The 24,476-nt window shown below is 41.0% G+C and overlaps 1 protein-coding gene across 4 annotated transcripts in view; it reads right to left on the reverse strand.

Annotated features, from left to right (window-relative positions):
* Nucleotides 1–992: 992 nt before the first annotated feature.
* Nucleotides 993–24,476, reverse strand: part of arhgef37 (Rho guanine nucleotide exchange factor (GEF) 37) — a 53,796-nt gene continuing 30,312 nt past the window's right edge. For all 4 annotated transcript variants that reach the window (XM_060928047.1, XM_060928043.1, XM_060928044.1 and 1 more), the window contains 9 exons: nt 22,670–22,869; nt 22,400–22,530; nt 20,465–20,569; nt 20,127–20,240; nt 14,679–14,996; nt 14,206–14,334; nt 11,190–11,385; nt 5,825–5,997; nt 993–3,515 (listed from right to left, as the gene is read on the reverse strand). In XM_060928047.1, the coding sequence (XP_060784030.1) occupies nt 3,306–3,515; nt 5,825–5,997; nt 11,190–11,385; nt 14,206–14,334; nt 14,679–14,996; nt 20,127–20,240; nt 20,465–20,569; nt 22,400–22,530; nt 22,670–22,869 (1,576 nt within the window). In that variant the 3' untranslated portion in view covers nt 993–3,305. The remainder of the gene's footprint in view (nt 3,516–5,824; nt 5,998–11,189; nt 11,386–14,205; nt 14,335–14,678; nt 14,997–20,126; nt 20,241–20,464; nt 20,570–22,399; nt 22,531–22,669; nt 22,870–24,476) is intronic.

The raw sequence follows: 24,476 nt of genomic DNA on the forward strand, positions 1-24,476 counted from the left end.
TTCCAATGTATTTAAGTCTATAAACTGAGTCATGGGCAGGTTTATTGATCTGAAATCAAGTATGTAACAGCATGCATTTCTTTCTGGAACGACACTAGTGTTCTACCATTGAGCAGAGCTTTGAAAAGAAGTTTAGACGAAGGGACTAAAGTGAGATGAACTCATTCTGTGGAAAGCCTGGAAGAAGTTCGAAGGATCACCAACATCGATTAGAGTGACTTTAATCCCAGGTTATTGCTGCACTGCAGCTCTGAGCAGAACTGTTGTGCGCTCTGAAATTCACTTGCTTGACTGGAACTAACGCTCTCCATAGGACTGGATACAGATGGAAACCGAAATGGAAAAAATCCAATCTAGCACTAGGTCTTCTATATTCCTATTAAACTCTTATTCGCTGCTTATTTCCTCTGCACATGGTACTTAACACTACACGCACACACGAGAAGACGTAAGGAAGCCATAGCATGTGACCCTGGCTTTGAGAGGAGTTAAAAAGGAAGGGGGAGGTACAAAAAAAAAAAAAAAAAAGTGTTACGGGAGAGAAAACAGACGCAATAACAGCGTCACAGAGGGAGTACAGCAGGGCAGAGGGATCCTACCGACAAGCAGCTATTTTTAGCCCACTGAATAGAAAAATTTATTTATAGTGTGTTGTGCCACAGTGAGGGGGGAGTCAATGCATCAAATCATTGCCGACAAGCAACTGTGGCTGAAGGAGGAGGAGATAGTGACTGACTGACACAAATACAGCCATCACTGGTGGTGCAGTGACATTCACACGCTCTCATAGGAATGGCTGCGTTTGGCTAAATGCAGCATCGAACCCTGGTTTCTGCTTTCAAAAATAAAATCACTAAATCAGACCAACAGACTCCAGGTCGTGCATGTAAATCTCCAGATATCAGCAGGTTACCGAGAGGTCATTAATAAGTCATTTACATGACTATCATGTGACAGGAGGAAGAAAAAATAAATAAAATGAAGAAAAACTCTTCTGAGCAATTGGACAATTTAATAAGTTATAAGCAATCTGATATTCTTGTCCTTAAACTTAAGGTAAAATAAATTAAAACAGATTCCAGGATCAGAGTAAAACTGTACCATTGAACAAGACATATTGCTTCTCAAAAGGAGTCCAAAGATTATTTTACCACTTGGTTTAAAGCTCAATATTAACTGAGGTAATGCTTAAACCAGAAGCTACAGTTCTTTGAGTTTGGCCACAAAGCAATTCCACACAACACCGGACACCAGAGAGAGTCTGTGATTACTTCTGAGTAAACCAGTAGACAGAATCAGCTAATTCCAGTGAAGAGAGAGGCTGTGAGAATGGAACTGTGCTGCCCCTAGTGGAGTGCTAGAGTAGCTGCAGATGGGCAGACACTGCAGCAGGCTGGGTGTTCTCTCTGCATTCGATGCAACAGATACACAAAATGCTCAGTAGGTAAGTCAGTGTAACGCAGTGGGGGGGGGACAAAAAAAAAACCCAATTACAATGCAGTGCTAATCCAGTGTGAAAATGAAGTAAATATTTCACAATTCATAATCATACATGTCAACCTTTGGTCAATCAAACCTGTATAACCAACCTCCAAAATACGTATTTCCCTTATAAAATCCGTATAAGATGCAAATTAAAATCTCATTATCTGTAGCCGCTTTATCCTGTTCTACAGGGTTGCAGGCAAGCTGGAGCCTATCCCAGCTGACTACGGGCGAAAGGCGGGGTACACCCTGGACAAGTCGCCAGGTCATCACAGGGCTGACACAGACACAGACAACCATTCACACCTACGGTCAATTTAGAGTCACCAGTTAACCTAACCTGCATGTCTTTGGACTGTGGGGGAAACTGGAGCACCCGGAGGAAACCCACGCGGACACGGGGAGAACATGCAAACTTCGCACAGAAAGGCCCTCGCCAGCCACAGGTCTCGAACCTGGACCTTCTTGCTGTGAGGCGACAGCGCTAACTATTACACCACCATGCCACCCGCAAATTAAAATAATTTACCTAAAATTTGAATGATAATTAACAATGATATAGCCAAGTTACTTTTTATTCAATATTAATAACAATAAACCTTCAGAATGAATACAAAGCTCCAATGTTTGACAAAAACACAAAGTGTCACTCTAATGTTCTGAATTGTACTCCATGACAGCTTTTTTTAGCACTCTGCACTAATACCTCACTAGGCTGCATGTCACAGCAAGTGTCTGTGTTGATCTTGACGGAGTGCCCATTCAGAATCTTTTCAGTCGCTAGTGAAAGTCGCTCAGGTGGAAATGCGCGTTTCAAACAAAATGTTACTTCCCGGTTGGCGGGATTCTCGCAATGTGGTGTGCACATGATCAAAAGTGGAACGAAGTCTCGCTACCACAAGATAACGCACGATTTCATAAGACTCTTTACTGGCTGTTTGTGCTTTCTGTGGTGTACAGTACGTTTGTAAATGTTATGCGCTCTTATCATCGTGAGAATTGATTATAGCTCTAAATAAATATTGAAGTTTTTTTTTTTAAAGAATCCGTATATTCCGTATAGGTTGACATGTACACATAATTCCAGTTTTAAAACTACACACTTCCATATACCAGTGTCCCAATTACAAAACCATCCCAGTACCTTCTATTTATTTCACTCAGGAATTATTTTACATTCTGTTCAAATAAAAACCATCAGTAGTGAGCCTGGTAATGTGACGCTAACAACACTGTCACGGTGTTTAAAAAAAATAAATAAATAAAGCTCAATCTCATCCAGTCATCAAATAGAGATTACATCCCCTTCTGCATGGTAGTCAGGTTTATGCTCCTGCCTTCAGATCCACATTCAACACCAAAGCTCAAGGTTCCTAAGTTCCTCCGAGAGTCAGAGACAGATATTGCAGAGTAGGGCTCGAGGCACAGAACCCGTCCATCACCCTTCATCTTCTCACTCCGTCATGCTACGCCCTCCACGGTGCTCAGTCAGAGAGCGATTTGCAGAGAGAAATAATTCTGCTGAAGAGTCTGTTAGGCCCACACAGTACACACTCCATCAGTGCCACACAGCTCATCTCCACCTGGTAGCGTGGCTGTGACAAACAGCTCGCTCTGCAGCAGATTTAAACAGAGCCGATCTGCAGACGAGACTCCTGATGAGGCCCGAGCACCACTCCAATTCGCAGACTGGACAGCAGAATCATCACCTGCCCACTTGCACATGGAGAGCCCTTCAGTAAAAGTGTGTGCACAGGGTGACCAGTGTGTGTGTGGGTGTGTTTGGAGTGCACATGCAGATATACTGTGGTGGGTAGATTCTATTGGTAGGGCAGGGTGGGTGATGCCACCACTGAAGGCAGAATGGTGAGGTAGTTTGAGGGGACATAGCCTTTTTGACCTCGCACCTCCACCAGACTCCACTCGGCATTGCCCCGCTTATCGTGCGACTCCAGTACACGCACCGGTTCCCCAGCCCGCAGAGACAACTCATGACTGCTCCGTGCTGTGAAGTCATACCCCGCGAACACCTGGAGAAACAAAAACAAGGGGGAGCTTGTAATGCATCAGAGTAGTTGACGTTCATGTCTGCTTCACTGTAGAGCAAACTGGGATGCAATCCAATCTACATAATTCACAGCAACTATTTATAGAGGATAAGCACATTAATGATACCTTTAGTAATAGCTGTACACAGCAGTTGGAAAATCTATTTGCAGTGCACCATTAGTTCATATTCTGCTTCTTTTAATACAGGCTACAACATTCAAAACATTCACTGCAGCAGCAGAGGGTTATAATAATGGGAACGTTTTGATACGTTATTTTTATGCCAACAATTAACACATGTATAGTGGATGCACCACAAACTAATCATTGATAAGGTGTAGCTTTCTGCGAGATTTTTATTCAGCACTGGATTCTCCAGTGTCCGGGTCTTTGTAACAAATCAGAGGTAAAGCTGGATTTTTTTTTTTTTGACACAGGAAAGTCTTCAGGACTTCAGCACATCCTTGATAACAAAATGCAGCTTGTGATGTTCTCATTAGCTTCGGGGGGGGCTCACGAGGAAACAGCTGTTTATAGCCGTTATAATATTAAGCGAAAACAGGACTTCCATAACATTAAATGCAAACAAACAAAAACGGTGTTTTTTAATTTAAAAAAAAAAAAAAAAAGTTAGCATTTGCAAACTTCTATAAGAGAAATAAAACGTTTTTGGGATTTGGGGGGGCGAACAATGTGCCAGTCAAAAGTTTGGACACACTCATTACTCTGAATGAACTGGTACTGTACATCACACCACCCTGCCCTTGAATATTTTCCTATAACATCCTGTCAGGTTTTTATTTCCTTTTGTAATTAAAATAAAGAAGAAAATGGTGAATACTTGAGCAAAATACACCAGAGTGTTTCACTGTTGCTGTGCCGACTTGGTCTATTCTGCTATTATACTCCAGAATATACATTATAATGATATTAACATGCACTCATTTACTAGTGCGAGACTCAAATCATAAAAAGAAGCTCAAGTATGCCCCCATGCGGCCAATATAAGTAATGTCTTCTACAAACGAAACAGCCATCCATCCTCTGTACCACTTATCCATCAGAGTCATGGGGGAAGTTGGAGCCAATCCCAGCTGAGTTTGGTGGAGAGTCGGGGTACACCCTGGGCAGATCGCTGATCTATCACAGTGTTAACAGACATCTATGGGCAATTCGGAGTTGCCAGTTGACTAATCTGCATGTCTGGTCTGTGGGAGGAAACTGGAGGACCCAGAGGAAACCCATGCAGACACAGGGAGAATATTCAAAGTAGACATAGAAAGGCCCCAATCAGCCATGAAGTTCAAACCCAGAACCATCTTGCTGTGAGGTGACTGTGCAGCCCCAAATAAAACATCTAAGAAAATTAATAAATGCATTTATTTATTTACTGTCTGTAACCATTTATTCAGTTCAGGCCCATGACAGATCTAAAGTCTATTCTGGAAACAAGGCACAAAAGTACTCCCTGAAAGGGATGTCAATCCATCACACAGAATATATAAACTAGAGGAGCAACCCATAGCACCCAAAGGAAATCAACACAGATGAGGGTAGAAAGATGCTTGGCAAACTCATGATCAGCTTCTTCAGAAATCACACCAACACGACCCGCTGCATCACTGAACCGCCCCACCAAACGGTTTTTTAAATGGAGATCTTGCTGGCAAATTAACAACCTCTCCCACCCAAGCTGACAAAGGTGAAAGATCCAACACATCTCTGAAATTGGCGATTGCTTGATTGTGTTTAATGATCCAATGATTAATGACTCTGCTGGGGGCAAGAGGAAGGAGGGAAACAATAAACTAAAAATCAGCCACACTTATTGTCACAGCTGCTATAAATCTCATACTCGCACCTACACCCACCCAGCTAGACAGCAAGTCATCTTGGCTTCAGATGTCTCAGTACAAGCTGGCAAAATAATATGCAGTTTGACAGCCAAAGCACATGAATGAATAATTCAGTGCGAGTACGTAACCATGGAGAATTAAAATCCAATATGGCTGGCCAGACAATGCTGCTCATTTCTGTGCTCGTGATTTTATTGTGCTAATATTCTACTGCTACACAAAGCTCACACCGACAGTTAACCTTCCTTAAATGTGGGCATACTCTTTTGGATTTGTCCAAGTGTGTGTCTTCGTGATTGATGTTCTTGAGGCGGAGCAGGATTGCCATCAATCTCTGCAGCTCTCCATCTCTCTGACACACAAATCAGACTGAGTAACGAGCCAGCATTCATAACCTGTCACTTAATGCTCACAGCAGTGTCCGTGTTGTTCACCTGGAAGCAGGGCGTAGTCATGGTGATGGTGGGCTGAATTCCCGGTGTGTACGAGTGTCTCCTTGTTCCTGGACCACTGGATGTGGCATCGAGGAATGGGGAAGGAGGCGGCTGTGCCATGGCAATGTGGTTGTAGTGAGTCAGCTTGGATGCTGGAACATAACCCTTGGGACCTGAAGAGAGAAAAAAAAAAAAAAAAAAAACACTTTTTTTTTTTTAAATGTATACTTGAATGTTTTTTTTTTTTTTTTTGGGGGGGGGGGGGGGGGGGTACACATGTAAGCTAGTGCAGCGGCAGCAACTGAACAGTAGATGTCCCCACTGATGCTCGAAACACCTCACTCATAAACGCAGTGTCAGTGCCACAGCAGTTTACGGTCATTTAGCACAAAAAAGTCTTTTTGCACAAGCCATTTAGCACAAATCCAAAGTCCTATCTAAAACTAGAAAAGCACTCGGAGAGCGCAGACCTCCGCCAAGAATCCTTTAAAAAAACCTGGGATCCAGAAGGTGATCCCAATCACCGCCAAAATTTAATGGATTGTTACTTGTGCCCAGTCACATCTCTGGAAAAAATTTCAGAGCAATCCGTTCATAACTTTTTCCGTAATGTTGCTAACAGAGAAAGCAACCAACAAACCAACGCTACCGAAAACATAACCTCTTTGGCGGAGGGAACAATGGGATCGATGGAGATGATTTTTAAGCTTAACAAATGTCTTGTGTTGTTAAATTGTTTGGAGGGAGGATTGGTGACTACCAAGGTGACCATCTGTCCAGTTTTGAAATAACACATCCGTCTACTGGTGCAGTTTTGAACCGGACACTCGTTTGTCCTCCTTTTGAGATCTCAATTTTATACTTCCTCTAATGGTATAAAATGAATATTTTTTGTTCAGGTCAATTCAAAGTAGTAAATGGTATTAATACATAGGTTTTGCCCAAATATACACTCACTCAATAAAGACTTTTGATTTTACAAATCTTTAGATGGTGTCAAATATTGGAAATTTGATTGGTCAATAGCCGAATGTAACCAAATGGGCCATGTGGCTTGAGGTCATGTCACGCCAGGTCAGAGACAGTTTGGCCAGCTACAGACCCAGTTCTGCAAAGATCATCAATTTATCGCAAAAAGCAGAAAGGATAACTTGCTGTACGTTGTCGTTGCAATGTGGATGTAAGCAGAAAAAGTAAAGGCACAATTGAATGACGTGCTGCACAGACGAGCACAAAGGCGACTCAGAGTGTAGGTGCCTCTTCATTTTTATTATTTTTCCATGAAGCTTAATCATCTAAAGATGACAAAACAAACCTCATTCATGGTAAGTGTGCCAGAGTCTCATTATGTGTTAGGGATTATTTTCCGTTTTTGTCTTTGCTTCATTGAATTTTGAAAAAAAAAAAAAAAGTGTCCTCCTTTTTGGTGTCATGGAAATGGCCATCCTATGGCTAACATGCAGGCTACATCAAACATGGCAAAATACAATCACAACTTCCATAAAACTTATTTAAACATGATCAGTATGTATTTAAAATAAAGATTAAATGTTCTTATAATGGGCGGCACGGTGGTGTAGTGGTTAGCACTCTCGCCTCACAGCAAGAAGGTCCTGGGTTCAAGCCCAGTGGCTGACGAGGACCTTTCTGTGTGGAGTTTGCATGTTCTCCCCGTGTCCGCGCGGGTTTCCTCCGGGTGCTCCGGTTTCCCCCACAGTCCAAAGACATGCAGGTTAGGTTGACTGGTGGCTCTAAATTGACCGTAGGTGTGAATGTGAATGGTTGTTTGTGTCTATGTGTCAGCCCTGTGATGACCTGGCAACTTGTCCAGGGTGTACCCCGCCTTTCGCCCGTAATCAGCTGGGATAGGATCCAGCTTGCCCATGACCCTGCACAGGATAAGCGGCTACAGATAATGGATGGATGGATGGATTGGTGTTCTTATAACTTGTGCGAAAAGACTTTTGTGCTAAATGACCAGATACCTGTCGCAGCTATGCCAACAAAATGGATTAGCGTAAAACAGACAACTGTACTTTAGGATCCACAAATAAAACAACCACAGCACAGAAATAATCCTTTGAGAATATATAAAAGTAGTAAACACCCTATTAATAAAGCAATAAGTCAGGACAGGGTGTGTCTTGCAGTTTTAAAATCCCAGGTAATGGTGTTCTGAGGCACATGAAAAGGCACCAAAAACAACTTACACTTATTATTAATAATATTCACAATAAACAATTGTTCCATCACGGACTGTAGTTTGTTAAGAGTAAGCTCTGATTAACATAACAGGCAAATATTAAGGTATTCTTTGGATAGCACAATGACTGAAGTGCAACAATGGTTTAGTTCATTTAATACTGATGCCCCGTAGGCCAAAGGCTGTCTGCATCTATCGAGAGCATACTTTATCCACCGCTGGCTAGGCTAGGCCTGTCACAGCTTCCTAGACAACCAACCATTCATTCACACATACTTTCACATCTACTGTATGGGCAAGTTAGAGTACCCAGTTAACCTAACTGCATGACTGTGGGGGAAACCGGAGGAAACCCACACAGACGCCCCCATCAGCTACTGGGCTTTGAACCCAGAACCTTCATGCTGTGAGGAGACAGTGGTAACCACTGCACCACCATGCCGCCCCGCAAGAGTGGTTATTGGTTTAAAACCTGGCGTGTTAATATAGAAAATCAATTATTGTGACGCGCTCACAGGTGTATGTGTATTGAGGATTTTTACAACCACTTCAACGGCAGTTCAGACAATCGGATTTTAGAATCAAACTATCCATTTTATAATTAAGCAATTGCTGGGTTTCATGTGACATCACATCTGCCTCAGTTATTCAAAACTTTAGCTGGTGGGCTACCAAAGCTCAGTTGACAAAGCGTTTGTATGGAGAAGATGCATTACTTGCATGAAAAATGCCTCACGCTTGCGTTGTTTTAGGTTGTTCGAATTGATCAAATCGTGAAACTGATAAGTTTCTTCAGGGTTCCCCGTGAACTAATAAAAAAGGCCATGTGTATGTTATCTATGGATATTTAATGTAACCCTCAATAAAAAATGTTGAAATAAATAAATAAAAAAGGGTGAACGAAAACAGGATTTCATAAAAAGACGACGTCGAGAAAGGTGGCTTTTGAACCTCTCACTGAAATCGAAGGGAGCCGAGTCGAAGCATGCTCGAGTTTGCAGTGATCACTTCGTGAAAGGTTTGTATCTCCCTCTCAGCTATGGCCTTATGTTTTCCAAGTACTTTTCTTGCCATGTGGTGTTACTTTATGGTACATTTCTTTCGTCACGAAGCGCTAAAGTCCCCAGCTGTTTCTTTGTTTACTCCTCACAAAGTCCATATGCATGAAGGTCGCGACAAAATTCTTACCCAGCCATACAGTTAAGCCCCATCTACACGATCATACATTTGTCCAAAACATTATCATACAAATGTATGATGTTCAAGTTTGTATGATCATGTTGTGGATTTCTGTCCACACGATCATACATTTTGTAAGTCACATGACAGGCAGTGTAGATCACATGACCCGAATTAACAATCTGATTGGTGGATGACCCAAAATGTTGTAAGATGTTGAACATTTGTTGGAAAGTAGAAACACGATTCTAAAAATTTGAACATCATACAAGTATGACGTTGTTCAAGTTTGTTGGGAAAACCGTCCACACGATTATACATTTGTCCATGAACATCATACATTTGTATGACGATGTCCATGGACAAATGTATGATCATGTAGACGGGGCTTTACAATGCACCATGATCACTTCTCTGTCTTGTTTAACTAAGATCCAGGTCTTTAAAGGGGTTTCTGATGATCTTTATGAATGATTTACCTGAGAGATAAGAGCCAACACAAGTGAGAATCAAGCGAACTGTTGTTTGTTTACACTTCAACTTGCAGCGCTTCATTGTAAAGATGCAAATGAGAAGCTTTTAAAAAAAAAAAAAAACGGGCAAAAACAATACAGGATTCATTCGGCAGTGACTTGATCCCGAGGTCCTTTACCCAGCCACATAAAAAAGCTGTAAGCCTCCATACTCTTCCATGCTTTCATCTGTTTTGCAGTGTAGAAGGATGTCTGCAACACCAGACAGTTCGAGATGTCAGAGAACTCGACTGAAGGGTAGTTTTCGAGATCGTATGACAAATCCTTCTTTCCCAGACTGTAGGGGTCGATTCCATCGCACATAGCAATCTCCTGAATATATCTAAAGCGAGCAGCGGCTTCTAGATTACGAGGATACTCTGATATGTTATTGCTAGTTGTTTGCACTACGGCAGCTGTTTAGACCACCAGCTATATCACTTCTGGTAAAACCGCGAAGAAAAGTCACGTGATTGAAACCCAGCAATATCACATGAGCAAGAGTGCTGTTGTACTGAAGATGAGCACAGCTGTGATTTGGCTGTAGGCACATATTCTGCATTGTTTTTATATCACATTCTATTAACAAGAAATTAAATATCAAGCAAATGACACTTCAGTTTGATGAAAAAAAGAAGATATAGCTGGATAGATAATTGCGCATTGCCAAGCAATGTACAGACTGACAGCTTGTAGGAAGTGGAGAGACAGTTTCTATTGCTAGAACTGGAATTGTATGTGAGAATTGACAGATATGTGAAGTGATATAAACCGTGAAATGTACCAGCACCGTTACATCAGTATTCTGAATGCTACATTTCCAGTAACAGTGAACCATTTTATAACATTTAGAGAGAGAGAGCTTCAAATCAATGAAATGACATCAGAAAACCTATTCTAAAAAGTAACAAATGGGCATCTAAGAAAATTAATGCGGCTTTTAATTTTATTAGAAACTGTCTACATACAGTATATTATACCTTAATACTAGCACCGTCAATGTATTTTATCTATAGCATTAACCATTTTCCCCCTCAATGTGTCTAGCCTTTCATAAAAGGCTCATTTAGAGTCTCATGAGGATCTTTGAGTGGCCAATTAAGAAGTTCTTTCATACAAACATTTCGGTTTATGTTGCAAGATTTCTCCTTATTTATTTGCCATTGTATGCTGCTAGGTTTTGTCTAACTGTAAAGGAGCTATAATAATAACCAAGACACGCCAGGTTCAACAACTCTTGTCTGGCAGGAAGTTTGAAATTGAAACAGCACATGTTCTAGGAATGCACATAAACATAGAATAAAAGGACCAACAGGGAACCCTAGAGTGCTTAAAACAATCAATTTATGTTCTATTCCTTTGTCTCTACGTCTCGTCACCTTGCACACGTTACGATAGCTTGTCTTCACAGATATTATTAGATCAGCCTTTCTTGCAATCTTGCTATTAGTGTCGTTTTTAATGATAATACCTCCTGCATCCACCAGCCAGCGGCGTCGATCCCCTCGCGTGTCCATTTCACTGATCACAGCCACCAGCTCGCCTGTGTTCAGGGTGAGGTCGAGGTCACGCGTAGCCACCACAGGCCCGGTCAGCTGGTAGAGCTTTTTTGTGCCATGTCTGCCTATCAAGTCTTTCAGACGCTTCTCAGATACTGCAATAGCAGGCTGACGGATTACATACACAAAAAGGACAGTAGATTTTATCAAAGCAAAAGAAATACACAGGTTATTATAATACTACTATACCATAGCACATCGTCTATATACAAGTTTAATAATAAATTAATAAAAATAAATGACAGCATGTTTTTAATGTGTCTAGTCACTGACATGGGGAAACTCTAAGACGACATTTATGCAATTTCTCTACTGGAGTCTCCATTGCCAGCACTTTGTAACAGTAAGTTAGTTTTCCATCACAAGAAAGTCTTCGCACTGTCTGGTTTCTCTGTAACATGACAAGCTATGCCTTTTTCTGTCTAATCAAAATCAAGTGGGGGGTGGGGGAGGAGACTGGCAATGGAACGACTTTTTATAGCTGCTACAATGCAAGTGATAAATAGGAACAAATTTGTCTCATAGACATTCCAAAACATTAACTGTAATTATGAATTCACATTCAAAAGTATGCGCCTCTCATTAATAAATTGTACTCATTGGCAAATTGCAGTGTTATAAGAGGAATAAAACTATATGACGTGCTGCTGTTGGAAAATGTGCACGCCAATGGAAAGAGTGCTCTGAGAGCACAATATCCCCCGCTGCCAACTATGCCGTAACTCTGGTAAAATGCAACTGAATTGAACAAAATTGCATATATTACCGACATATAACAAAATCCTATCAAGTTTTGTGAAATTCCTCCAAAAATTGAGTTGATTTCAGAAGGTGAGCACCCTTGCTGGGAGGGAGGGAGAGAGGGAGGGAGGGAGGGACGGACATACATCACAATCCCTCTTTGGGCCTTTTGGCCAGCGGGGGATAATAAAAACTGTGAGGGAAATTGATTTCAGTAAGCAAGCACACCTTGATGAAATTGCCAAAAGTACGTTTGTTAATAATCAAGGGCATAACTCTGGTAAAAAATAAATAAATAAATAAATAGATAAATATTTGCCCAAATTAAACGAAATTTCAATATGCACATGGTGAAATTCTTCCACAAATTGAGAGAAGAGTTCATTTCAGAAAAACATACACCCTCATGAAATTGTCAGTTATTTAATCAAGGGTCAAAACTCTGGTAAAATTTTCACAAATTAAATTAAAAATCGCAATGTGTATTACCGTCATATAACAAGGCCTTTTGCCAAGCTTCAAGAAATTCATCCAAAAATTGAAAGGAGTTGATTTCAGAAGGAAAAACACACTCATGAAATTGTCAAAGTATCATTTTGTTAAATCAAGGGCTGTAACTCTGGTAAAACGTGACCAAATTTAACAAAATTACAATATGTGTAGTACCGACATACAACAAAGAATCCTGCCAAGTTTCATGAAATTCCTCCAAAAATCGTGAGAGGAGTTGATTTCAGAAGGTGAGCACCCTTCCCGGGACGGACAGACGGATGTCGCCACGACATAATCCCCCACGACATAATCCCCCTTGGGGCCTTTCAGCCACCGGGGGATTTTAAAAAAAAAAAAAAAAAAAAAAAAAAAACACCCTGTTGATTTATTTTCTGTAGCAGCGCACCCATCCTTATTTCTTATTGCTACGAACCTGGTAAGCTCGTCACGGTGTTCATAATGAATTTTAAACATATTTGAGTTAACAGGAATAATGAACCTGACTCACATGCACAAGGCACTGCTGAAGTCACTGCAAGGAAAGTAATGGCCTTAGCCAGTCATACAAAAGCACAAGTGGCAAAATCACATTTCAAAATGAGATTATTGAAAGCATGATAGTAGTGTTGCTGCAACTTCTTTTCTCAAACCAAACAAGAGAGTTGTTATAATAACAATAATAATCATAATCTGATGTGGAACAGTCAACCTACAGAACCTTTTCAGTCTGGTAATAATAATAATAAATAGTGTGACTCACAGTTCTAATCATTACCCAGGACACTGTGAAAGCCATTGTCTTGCAAGCTACTGCCAGGATGAATTAAACCAGTGCCACAAACTACAGTATACTGAGATGAGATCACCACAACAGGACATTTGAATTGTTCGTTTGGTGCAGCTGTAAGAGAATGTCTCAGGCACAGAATTAGAAAATGTCTTTAAATACCCCCATCACCCAAAATAGTGCGCAACTAGACCAGTCAGCTATTAAGTTAATAATAAAATCATCTCTACATGCCCCAAATGAAATAAGACCGGGCACTGATCATACACAGCATTTGGCCTTTGATGATTCAAAGCCTGTTTATGAAGATGTTAGTATAAATGTCAGCAACAGGCATAAGCTATTGATTAGAAACTATGCGCTGATACTATGCTGAAAAGATCAGACACAACCCATCCATCAGAATCTGCCTGTTCAACATTCTCATCAGATGAAGAAATGACCACACACCCATCGTTAGTAACCACAGACAGTGAAGTAATGGGATTTACCAAACAGGACAGCCACACCATTACGAATAATGACAACTATGTCACATTTACTTATTTTGTTAAAATAAAAGCAAAGGCTAAGGAATACAACTATTTTTAGACACATACTTTGCTATCTTTCTTATTTCTCATAGCCTGGTCATATGCTCCATGTTAAAAGGAATTGTGCAAATAGATGACAGATGTTTGCGACCAGCTGCAATATAGGTGTTGTTGTCAGTGTCTGGCTTGGATAAGGAGTTCGCTTAATGGGCAGGCTCATCTGAAACATGACCCTTGAGCTTGCTAATTCAAGGTGAATGGCTCTACTGAGTACATCATCCTGCTATGGCTCACAAACTCCATAACAAGTTCAGCGTGGATGTGCCGTAACCCATGCAGCATGTACAAATAACTGGGCTCTGTTCTGGGACGGACCTGCACAATGGGAGCGTTGAGCGCATCCTGAACACTCTGACACAGTGTCTCCAGCTTCCTGGCACCCTCCAGCACTGAGCTCTCTGCCCACTCCCAGAACGCACTGCTGTCCAGATAAGCATGTGGGAGCTGCATAAAGGAAAAAGAAAGAGAAAAATAAAATCATAACAGATCTATTCAGCCTCTAGATTGAGATGTGTTTCCTGGTTGGTGGGCTCCACCTCAGAAGTACAGTACTGTATGTGACCGGATAATATGAACGAATCAAGGTTTTGCTTTTATTCCAGTATAGTAAAATACAAGACTTGAATTCAACCTCTATATCCAGCCAAGCTCCTACTAACTGGAGCGGAGTGCAGAACAAAGAGCATCTATTTTCACTGACTGGATTACAGGAATTTTTTTCCCCAAGCTACGCCTTAACTCTTTACACAAGTGGTTCTGTTATTCCCAATTGCCCTTCTCCTACCAACCTCATGAGTAAAGCTAGTGGCGAGCTGTTCCATGTCCATAGCCAGGTCCTTTTGCAGGCAGCTGAAGGCACCCAGAGTAGCCCACAGTAGCTGCAAGGCTTTGGCATTGAACTGAGGCAACTCGTTAAGCAACAGTGTGTTGATCGTCTTGTAAGTGTTGGCAATGGCCTGCTCATCATAGCTCAGGCTACTCTTCTCTTCAATCATCTCAAAGTCTAGCAGCTTGTCCTGCCTCTTGCGGATCAGGTTGCGTGGCCCGGCCATCAGCTCACGTAGAGAAGACAATGGCTTGAATACTAGAGTCTTCAAGCGAGCCTCCTGCAGGAACCAAGGGTACAATTATTAATATGGGGCATATCACCACAAAAGGAGTCCAGTTGGTCAAAAAATGAAAAAGTTGTTTTATTGGATATTCTAAATCTTACAGTTAATAGTCTTTACAATTCATTAATTAAAATTGGTGCAGCCAATCCAGAGAAATTAGTGAAAAAAATGTTTAAGGCATCATCTTAACAGGACATCAAGTTTTGGAGAAAATCAGCTGTAAACTTGTGATGTATAAACTGAAATTAATGCATAGCACACATTTATTTGGCCTACAATGTCATTTATAGGCTGTTTTACAGTATAATATTCTGGTTACCAATACATTATAGATTAAGAAATGTATTTATGGCAAAATTAGAAAAAACCCAATCGGTGGGCCATTTTGCGATGCAATCTTGTTTCAAGTTAATACATCTCAGATTGAACTTTAGCAACACTGAACTCATTGTGGTGGCACGCCCCCATATGCTCAGTGTATAATCCCAATTACAGGACGGGAGGAGTATTGGCTCTGAATAGGTTAAAAGTGTTGGAATGAGGCCCTGTCCACACGGCAAAGGATTCAGGTGAATCTGATAAAATTGCTTATCGTTTCGGCCTGGCGTCCACACGGCACCGGCGTTTTGGGTGCCCCAAAACGATATTTTTTGAGAACGGGTTCCAGAGTGGAAAAATCTGGCAACGGCGCCGTTGCGAAGTCGTCTGGATGAGTAGAACGGATTTGTTTACGATGACATCACAACCACATGACTAGAACAAGCAGCACTCTCGCTGTTTTGTATGAACCACTGCATTGCATTCACTTTTGTATACAGCTTTTCTTTTAAATAAACAAGTAACTGAACCATTTCTTGAATTTCTTTTTTTTTATTGGACAAGACTGCTTTTCAAAATGTTCACACACAATAAGAAAATTAAGTTATATAAAACTATGCACACTAATAAAACTAATTTGTACACACAGAAGGCACGATTTCCTTGCGTAGTCGCAGCCATCTTCTTCTTCTTGTGTGTTTGTTCCTGTGAGTACTTCACGCCGGGTAGAAGAAGGGCATGTGTATTGCATTGTTTTCAGCAAGCGTTGCGTTGCCATATGTACCTAATATTTTACTGATCCGTTGCCCATGTGGACGCGATTTTTTTTTTAATAAAATCTCGTTGCCGTATGGCTGTAGCCTGAAAATTAATTTTACTGTGATGAACCTTCTACTCTGCACATTTGCACAACATATCCTCCTCAGTGTAGCTCAAGATGACTCAGACATATGACGCAAGAATGGTGTTGGTGCAGGCACAGGATGATAATCTCCAAATGTCATCTCCCAAAAAAAAAAATAAATAAACACCCCACCACCCCACACACAAAAGAATGAAACTGAACAAGTTTGTTGTGTGTGGCAGAGCTAATTATATACACCAATCAGCCAAAGCTTTAAAACCACCTTGTATAGGTTCCCCTTGTGCCCCCAAAACAGCTGTGACCCATTGAGGAATGGACTCCACAAGACATCTGAAGGTGTGCTTTAGTATTAACCATCTGATGCTGCTTAGGCTGCTGGGCCATAGAAGGTTCACGCTGCACGCTACACGCGTGTAAAGAAAAGTGGACAAACGTAGCATGACTTGCTCTGGGCCATAGAACGGCGTTCACGTTGCACGCGGCACGCTTCACGCGTGAAGCATGAAATGAACATGCACACTTTTTTCTAGGCGTGAAGACGGAAATTCCAGTCAATGCATGCGGTCACCGCCGCGCCAGCCAATCAGAACGGGTCTAGGGAGATAACTCTATGCTTTCAGGGGAAAACTTCAGAAAAAATATAATTGAATGGTATAATTGAAAAATAGTTCTTCATCGGGATTGTCAAGCAGATTATAGAATGTTCGGTGAAATTCACCACGGGTTTCTCTCAGAAGGAAGTGTTCTCGGCTCCAAATTCTGTTCCTTTTTCTCTTCCTCTGTCTCAGTAAAAGCAGAATGAGGCAATCGTCGTCATCCGAAGAGTCCGTATTGTTGGTTACTCGGTCAAAGTAGAACAGACGCAACACGTGAACATCCAAGCATGAAGTTTAATGGCCCAGGGTCCGGTTCTTCACGTGAACGTGTAGCGTGCAGCGTGCAACATGCAGCGTGAACCTTCTATGGCCCAGCAGCCTTAGCTACACTCTCCCATGCCATCACTTTGCAGTCTCCAACATAAAATATAGTCCACCTGAGAACACCTTCCATTATCCTGCTGACTACGCCTTTGATAATGGCCATCAATAATATAAAGCTACACTCTCCCATGCCATCACTTTGCAGTCTCCAACATAAAATATAGTCCACCTGAGAACACCTTCCATTATCCTGCTGACTACGCCTTTGATAATGGCCATCAATAATATAAAGTTTGATTTCATATTTTAATTTATATTTAGTTTAGACAGACAAAAGGTTAATAAACGTATCCCCCTTTTCATGTCGGCATCATATAGCCTAAAACCAGTGTTTCTCAACCTTGGAGCTGCAGCTCACGCGCCATCTAATGGGCCACAAATTTTTTTTCAAGTTTGAATTCAAATATGAAATAGGTCAGGATGTCGTAGTGTCTCAAACCCGGTAGCTGGTTTGACGTACACCTTTCCAAGTGGAACAAATACATTTGTGGGTAAATTAAGAAGTCTTTATTAGTGACACCTGCTTTGCATTTAACCCCCGCGCGCACACAGTGTGCATGTAGCAGGCTGAATAAATAAATACACTTGTGGGTAAATTATATGGATCTGTGATACCTGCTGGAAAAGAAGAGCAGGGAGGATTGAGAATTGAACAGCTGTGATTTGTTTACACCCGATACTAAAACTTGTAGCGTCCTAGCAACCATCGCAAAGATGCATACAAAGCCCAGAAACTCCTCCTTGCCCAGGCAAAAATGATACAGGATTTATCTTGTGTCCTGATCCACAGATCTTTAACCTAGCCACATTTAAAAAGTTGTACACCTTCATGCTCTTCCAGATTTTCATCTGCGTAGAATGATGTCTGCAGCACCAGGTAGCTTGAGATGTCGGGGAACTCAACGGATGGATAAATTTTCCAACTCAATGAATGAATGAATGAATGGATAACTTTATTTAAGCACGATAAGTTGATCAGCAGAGCTGGTGGGGTCGTGTACAGATACAAAGAATTCCGAATACAAAAGACTACAAATAAACACAACCTTAAAAAACAAACAAAAAACCCTGAAAATATATTGATCTGTTAATTACTGTCACATTAAATTAATAGTATGCATAACTATTGTCTTTGTATTTAGTTACAGCTATAATAGGATCAAGATTTATTCTACTAATGTCAAATTTAGCTAGTAAATTTTCTCTCTTTCACAAGAAAAATCCTTCTTTGTTAGCATATAAGGCTCTATCCCATTGAGTGGTTTCTATATCCACTTCTTTTGAGTGTACTTCTTGATTTTAATAAGTTGCTTGTTTGCTGTACACAAACATGGCAACAAGTTCTTGTGTTAATGGACCAGACTCCACTTTTGGATCATTAATCTCTTTTGACTGAGAATGCCCTGCATGCATGGTTTTATGTTGGCTTCTGGCACATCCATACAGTTTTAAATACAATACCTACAATTAAAAACAGTCAGTTTTTATTGCATTTATTTAATTCCTGGACTCCCATCTGTAACAGAGAGTGATGTTGCATCCCATTAAATACACTTTACAGTAGATTAGATTCTAATAGAATAGAGGAGCCAAAATAATTGGTGAGCTTTTTAATGGGCCCCAACTCATTACAAGTATGAATAGGTGGGCCTCAAAGCAGAAAAGGTTGAGAACCCCTAGCCTAAACATTGAAACTGTAGTGAAAGGTATCAGTTATGTAATGTTGCTAGTATGATGTTCATATGACTATCAGCAAATCTTATCATCGTCTATTTTTACTGAATACCACTTACCTCATACATGGAAAAATAGCCACGCAAAAACTCTAGATGACAAGCAGCCGTTTTTGAACCTTTTTTTCGCAGTTTGCATTATCCTGCCGAAAGAGGCCACTGCCATTAGGGAATACTGTTGCCATGAAGGGGTGGACTTGATCTAAAACAATGTTTAGGTAGGTGTTGTGTTTCAAAGTAACATCTACATGAATGCCACGACCCACATTTCCCAGCAGAACATTGCCCAGAGCATCACACCACCTCAACCAGCTTGCCTTCTTCCCACAGTGCAATCTCTTCTCCAGGTAAGCGATGTACATATGCACCCAGCCATCCACATGAAGTAAAAGAAAACATGATTCATCAGATCAGGCCACCTTCTTCCATTACTCCATGGTCCAGTTCTGATGCTCACATGCCGAATATAGGCATTTTTGGCAGTGGACAGGGGTCAGCATGGGCACTCTGACCAGTCTTGCAGCGATGCACTGTGTGTTCACACACCTATCATAACCAACATTACATTTTTCAGCAATTTGTACTACAGTAGCTCTTCTGTGGGATCAGACCAGATAGGCTAGCTTTCGCTCCCCACCCACACACCAATGAGTCTTTGGGCACCCATTCACCGGTTATCCTTCCTTGGACCACTTTTGGTAGGTATTCACCATTGCATACTGAGAACGCCCCATAAGACCTACCGTTTTGGAGATGCTCAGACCTGGCTGTCTATCACAAGTCATTCAGATCCTTATGTTTGCCCATTTTTCCTGCTTCCAACATGTCAACTTCGACAACTGACTGTTCACTTTCTGCCTAACATTTCCCACCCCTTTACAGGTGCCATTGTAATGAGATATAAAAATGTTATTCACTTCACCTATCAGTGGTTTTAATGTTATGGCTGATTGGTGTATATAGCCAATATTGCAAATCAGTTGTGTGCGATTATTACAGCTCTAGAAATACTTAAAAAAAAAAAAAAAAAAAAGGACCTAACTGAAATCAGATTTAAATTTGATTTCCAAATCCTTTCAAGATTTATTCCTAAAAATTCTTGCCAGTGTCACCTTCAGCTTGTTCATTAGCAGTCCAGAAAATCCATTAAAACTAAAGCTGATGCTTAGCTGCCATGACACACTGACCCCCATTTCTCATAAGTTTCATGTACAATCTGAAGACTTACATAAACGGGGAATATCCACTGTTTGAGTGCGACAGTAATTTCCTTGGAGAAGAGGGCGGCCTTCTCGCCCTCCAGGTCCAAGTCGGCTTCCTCCGTCCTATAGCTAAGGAACCTCTGGAACAAAAACAGTTCACAGTTCAGAACACTGCACGATCAGAACACACAGATGGGACAAATTCAGTGGCACACGATTTCCAGATCAATGGCGAGCAATGGAAGCAAGCACCTCAAGAAAAATAAATATAAACAATTACAACATTTAAGGTAAGGATATGGCAAACAAAGTCAGAGCAAGAGTCAAAGTAAGGAGTTTTAAAAAGGATGTTGACATTCTTTACCTGCAGGTGGCCGAGATAGACTGCCATGTTGGCATGCAGCTCTGTGATACCCTTCTCCAAAACAAAGAACAAGCCTGCAAGGGCATCAAACTCTTCATCCTTTTGCTACAGAGTTAAAAATAAATAATAAATAAATAAATAAATAAATAAAGAAAAAAATAAGGTGGCACGGTGGTGTAGTGGTTAGTGCTGTCGCCTCACAGCAAGAAAGTCTGGGTTCGAGCCCCGTGGCCGGCGAGGGCCTTTCTGTGCGGAGTTTGCATGTTCTCCCCATGTCCGCATGGGTTTCCTCCGGGTGCTCCGGTTTCCCCCACAGTCCAAAGACATGCAGGTTAGGTTAACTGGTGACTCTAAATTGACCGTAGATGTGAATGTGAGTGTGAATGGTTGTCTGTGTCTATGTGTCAGCCCTGTGATGACCTGGCGACTTGTCCAGGGTGTACCCCGCCTTTCGCCCGTAGTCAGCTGGGATAGGCTCCAGCTTGCCTGCGACCCTGTAGAACAGGATAAAGTGGCTACAGATAACGAGATGAGAGAGAGAGAAAAAAAATTAATATTTTTTAAAAAACCCATACTGGTCAACAATTTTTCAGAAGTTGTCTGCTTCAGAGATGAAATTGGCTGTTTTATGAAATTTGGTGTGTTGAATTCAAATGACAATTAAAACAGCTGACTGGCTATGGCTTCCAAGATATTTAAGATTTTACATTTTATACTTATGTACATTGTGTAGATAGTAATGTCTCATCTCATTATCTCTAGCCGCTTTATCCTGTTCTACAGGGTCGCAGGCAAGCTGGAGCCTATCCCAGCTGACTACAGTCGAAAGGCGGGGTACACCCTGGACAAGTCGCCAGGTCATCACAGGGCTGACACAGACACAGACAACCATTCACACTCACATTCACACCTACGATCAATTTAGAGTCACCAGTTAACCTAACCTGCATGTCTTTGGACTGTGGGGGAAACCGGAGCACCCGGAGGAAACCCATGCGGACACGGGGAGAACATGCAAACTCCACACAGAAAGGCCCTCGCCGGCCACGGGGCTCGAACCCGGACCTTCTTGCTGTGAGGCGACAGCGCTAACCACTACACCACCGTGCCGCCCTAGATAGTAATGTTTTAAGTATAAATTGTAAACCTAGGACTCATGTGTTTATGGTTGGTTTACATATTTCACCTGTTCTCTTTATGTAAAACACGAGAAAAACCAGCAAAAAGTTTATGTAAATAAAATGTATTATGAACCAAATGGCAAAAAACAATTATGTACAAGTAGTGAATAGGTTTAGTCCTTATTCAGTGTGTACTCAGTGCTTTTTGGCAGCTTGTCTCTTGTATTCATGAAACGGAGCATCTCTTGTCAAGCAAAGACTTAATCTCGAGTGCATCATAATGTATGATTTTTTTTTTTCCCCGAGCTGATATAGTGCAATTTGTTCAGCAGAGTGATGAAAGTTGACTTATGATTGCATCATCAGTGACTTCTAGGAATAGCATATCATGCATGATGCAATACCGGCTTCAGATCGCATCATTCATTGTTTTGCCAAAAAAAGTAAGTACTATCCAAACCCAATCACAGATTTATTCATAGAGCCAATTAGCGATTTTAAGTTTCATTTTCGTTCTCAGCGACTCAGATTTAGTAAAGTTTGACTACATTTCAGAAGCATTTTGGCTGTAGACCAGTGTGATCATTTACAGTACTAACAATGTATCTTGAATGTATATAAACAGTACAGCTTTTAAATTGCACAATTCTTTTCAGCAAACTGATCAACTCTCAGCTATTGCCTGTTGCAATTGACAATGTGTAAATTGTTAGAGTATGCGCAGATGTCTGACTGCCTGTTAGACTCATTTACTCCAAACCCTAGCCGTTTCATTATAGGGTGTACAAGAGCTTTAGTAAACAGGGTGCAATACCTTTGGTACAATACCGGTTTCATGCTTAATGTACTGGCCCAGTCTGGCTGTCTTCTTAGCAATGCTGTGACTACTCAGTCGATTGATCTTGTCTTTCATGGTCAGGTTTTCTGTCTTCTTGTACTTATCAGCTGTCATGTGATGGAAAAGGAAACACATGCAATATAATAAACCTTCCCTGTGAATAGCCAATGGCCAACCATATTTACATACTGTAAGCAAGCTGTGTTGATGCTGTAAATGTTTCCAGAACTCAAGTCAGGTTCTCACCCACTTCACGGAAGCGCTTGTACTCGTTAATCCTCCAGTTGAGCTGGACGGTGGTGTGAGCTGCGCGTTCCAGCAGGGAGTAGGCAGGATGTTGGGTATCAGTGTGTTTCTGTATGGTCTGCAGCAGCAATGGGTAGCGGGCAATTCTCTGAACGGGCATCACCAAGAAGAAACTGAGAGTGAAGGCATTCACATCTGGTCTGATGGAGACAAAAAGAAAAGTAAATGTTAGCATGTGTTAATAATACAATGCATTCATTGACAGTAACTGCTTTATCTGTGCCAAGATCCAAAATCTACCCTAGGAATATTATGTGGGAATATATCCTGTATGGAACACCAGTCTATCACCATGCACAAACACATTCGCACACTCATTCACACCTAAGGGCAACACCAATTTACCTACCAGCATGTTTCGTGGGAGGTGAGAACCCAGAAACTCACATGGACAAGACACCATGCAAAAATCTAACCTAAGCTCAAGATCAAGGCAAGTAGCACATAGGTTTGAGTAACATCGCATGCTGTTCCATATATTATGCAGAATAGCTTAAATGTTCCTACCATTTCCGGTTCCATTTCCCACCCCAAATTCTGAGGTCAATAATATTACAGCCTAGTACACACATGTGGGTTATTGTCAGGAAATGCACATTACATAACTCAGTATTCAGGTAGAACTCAGATAGGCCTGTACACAATATAGACTGGTACCAAAATTCAAAAAAGTGCTTATTTAAGGAGTTAAAGGCATTTTTGAGACAAAGTCGGCAAACAGTCTTATTTTGTCAATTTGGGTGTGCCGAATTCAAATCTGCAATATGCCGAGCTCTACCTGACCTCTGTTGACCTCTAGAGGTCATTGAACTTTGGGCCTGTAAACGTCTCAGCTGAACCCAGTTTCTCAGCTTTCTAAGGAATGAAATGTACTAAAATGATTAATGAAGTTAGCAAATGGCCTTGTTTGTTAAATGTTTGGGCACTGAATTCATTTTTCATTTGTAAAACGACATATGACCTCTGATAACCTCAAGGTCATTAAACTTGGCCTATAGGCCTATGCATTTAATGGCATTTTTAAACTGACTTTACTCCCCCAAAAAGAATATGAACAGACAAAAAACAAATAGAAAGGAACAAATACAACATTAAATGCCAGTCCATGTACATGTGACTTACTTTTCACAATGAGAATGCCTAGGCGATCACCTTACATTACATTGCATTTAGCGGTTATTGTTTATACAAAGCTACTGAAAAAAGGACAGATTCAGCAGCATACAAAATGTGGGGGCATACAGGGTATACAGGTTAATCAGGGTTAGTATACATGAGAGTTTTTTTCTTTGTTGTTTGTTTTTTGTAAAGGCTTTACCCTGTTTAAAACAAAACAAAAAACAACAAAGAAAAAAAAACCTCTCATACTGTATATACTAACCCTGATTAACCTGTATACCCTGTATGCCCCCACATTTTGTATGCTGCTGAATCTGTCCTTTTTTCAGTAGCTTTGTATAAACAATAACCGCTAAATGCAATGTTATGTAAGGTGATCGCCTAGGCACTCTCATTGTGAAAAGTAAGTCACATGTACATGGACTGGCATTTAATGTTGTATTTGTTCCTTTCTATTTGTTTTTTGTCTGTTCATATTCTTTTTGGGGGAGTAAAGTCAGTTTAAAAATGCCGTTAAATGCATAGGCCTATAGGCCAAGTTTAATGACCTTGAGGTTATCAGAGGTCATATGTCGTTTTACAAATGAAAAATAAATTCAGCACCCAAACATTTAACAAACAAGGCCAT

This window comes from Neoarius graeffei, chromosome 8, assembly GCF_027579695.1.
Source record: "Neoarius graeffei isolate fNeoGra1 chromosome 8, fNeoGra1.pri, whole genome shotgun sequence".
In the NCBI taxonomy this organism is placed as follows: domain Eukaryota; kingdom Metazoa; phylum Chordata; class Actinopteri; order Siluriformes; family Ariidae; genus Neoarius; species Neoarius graeffei.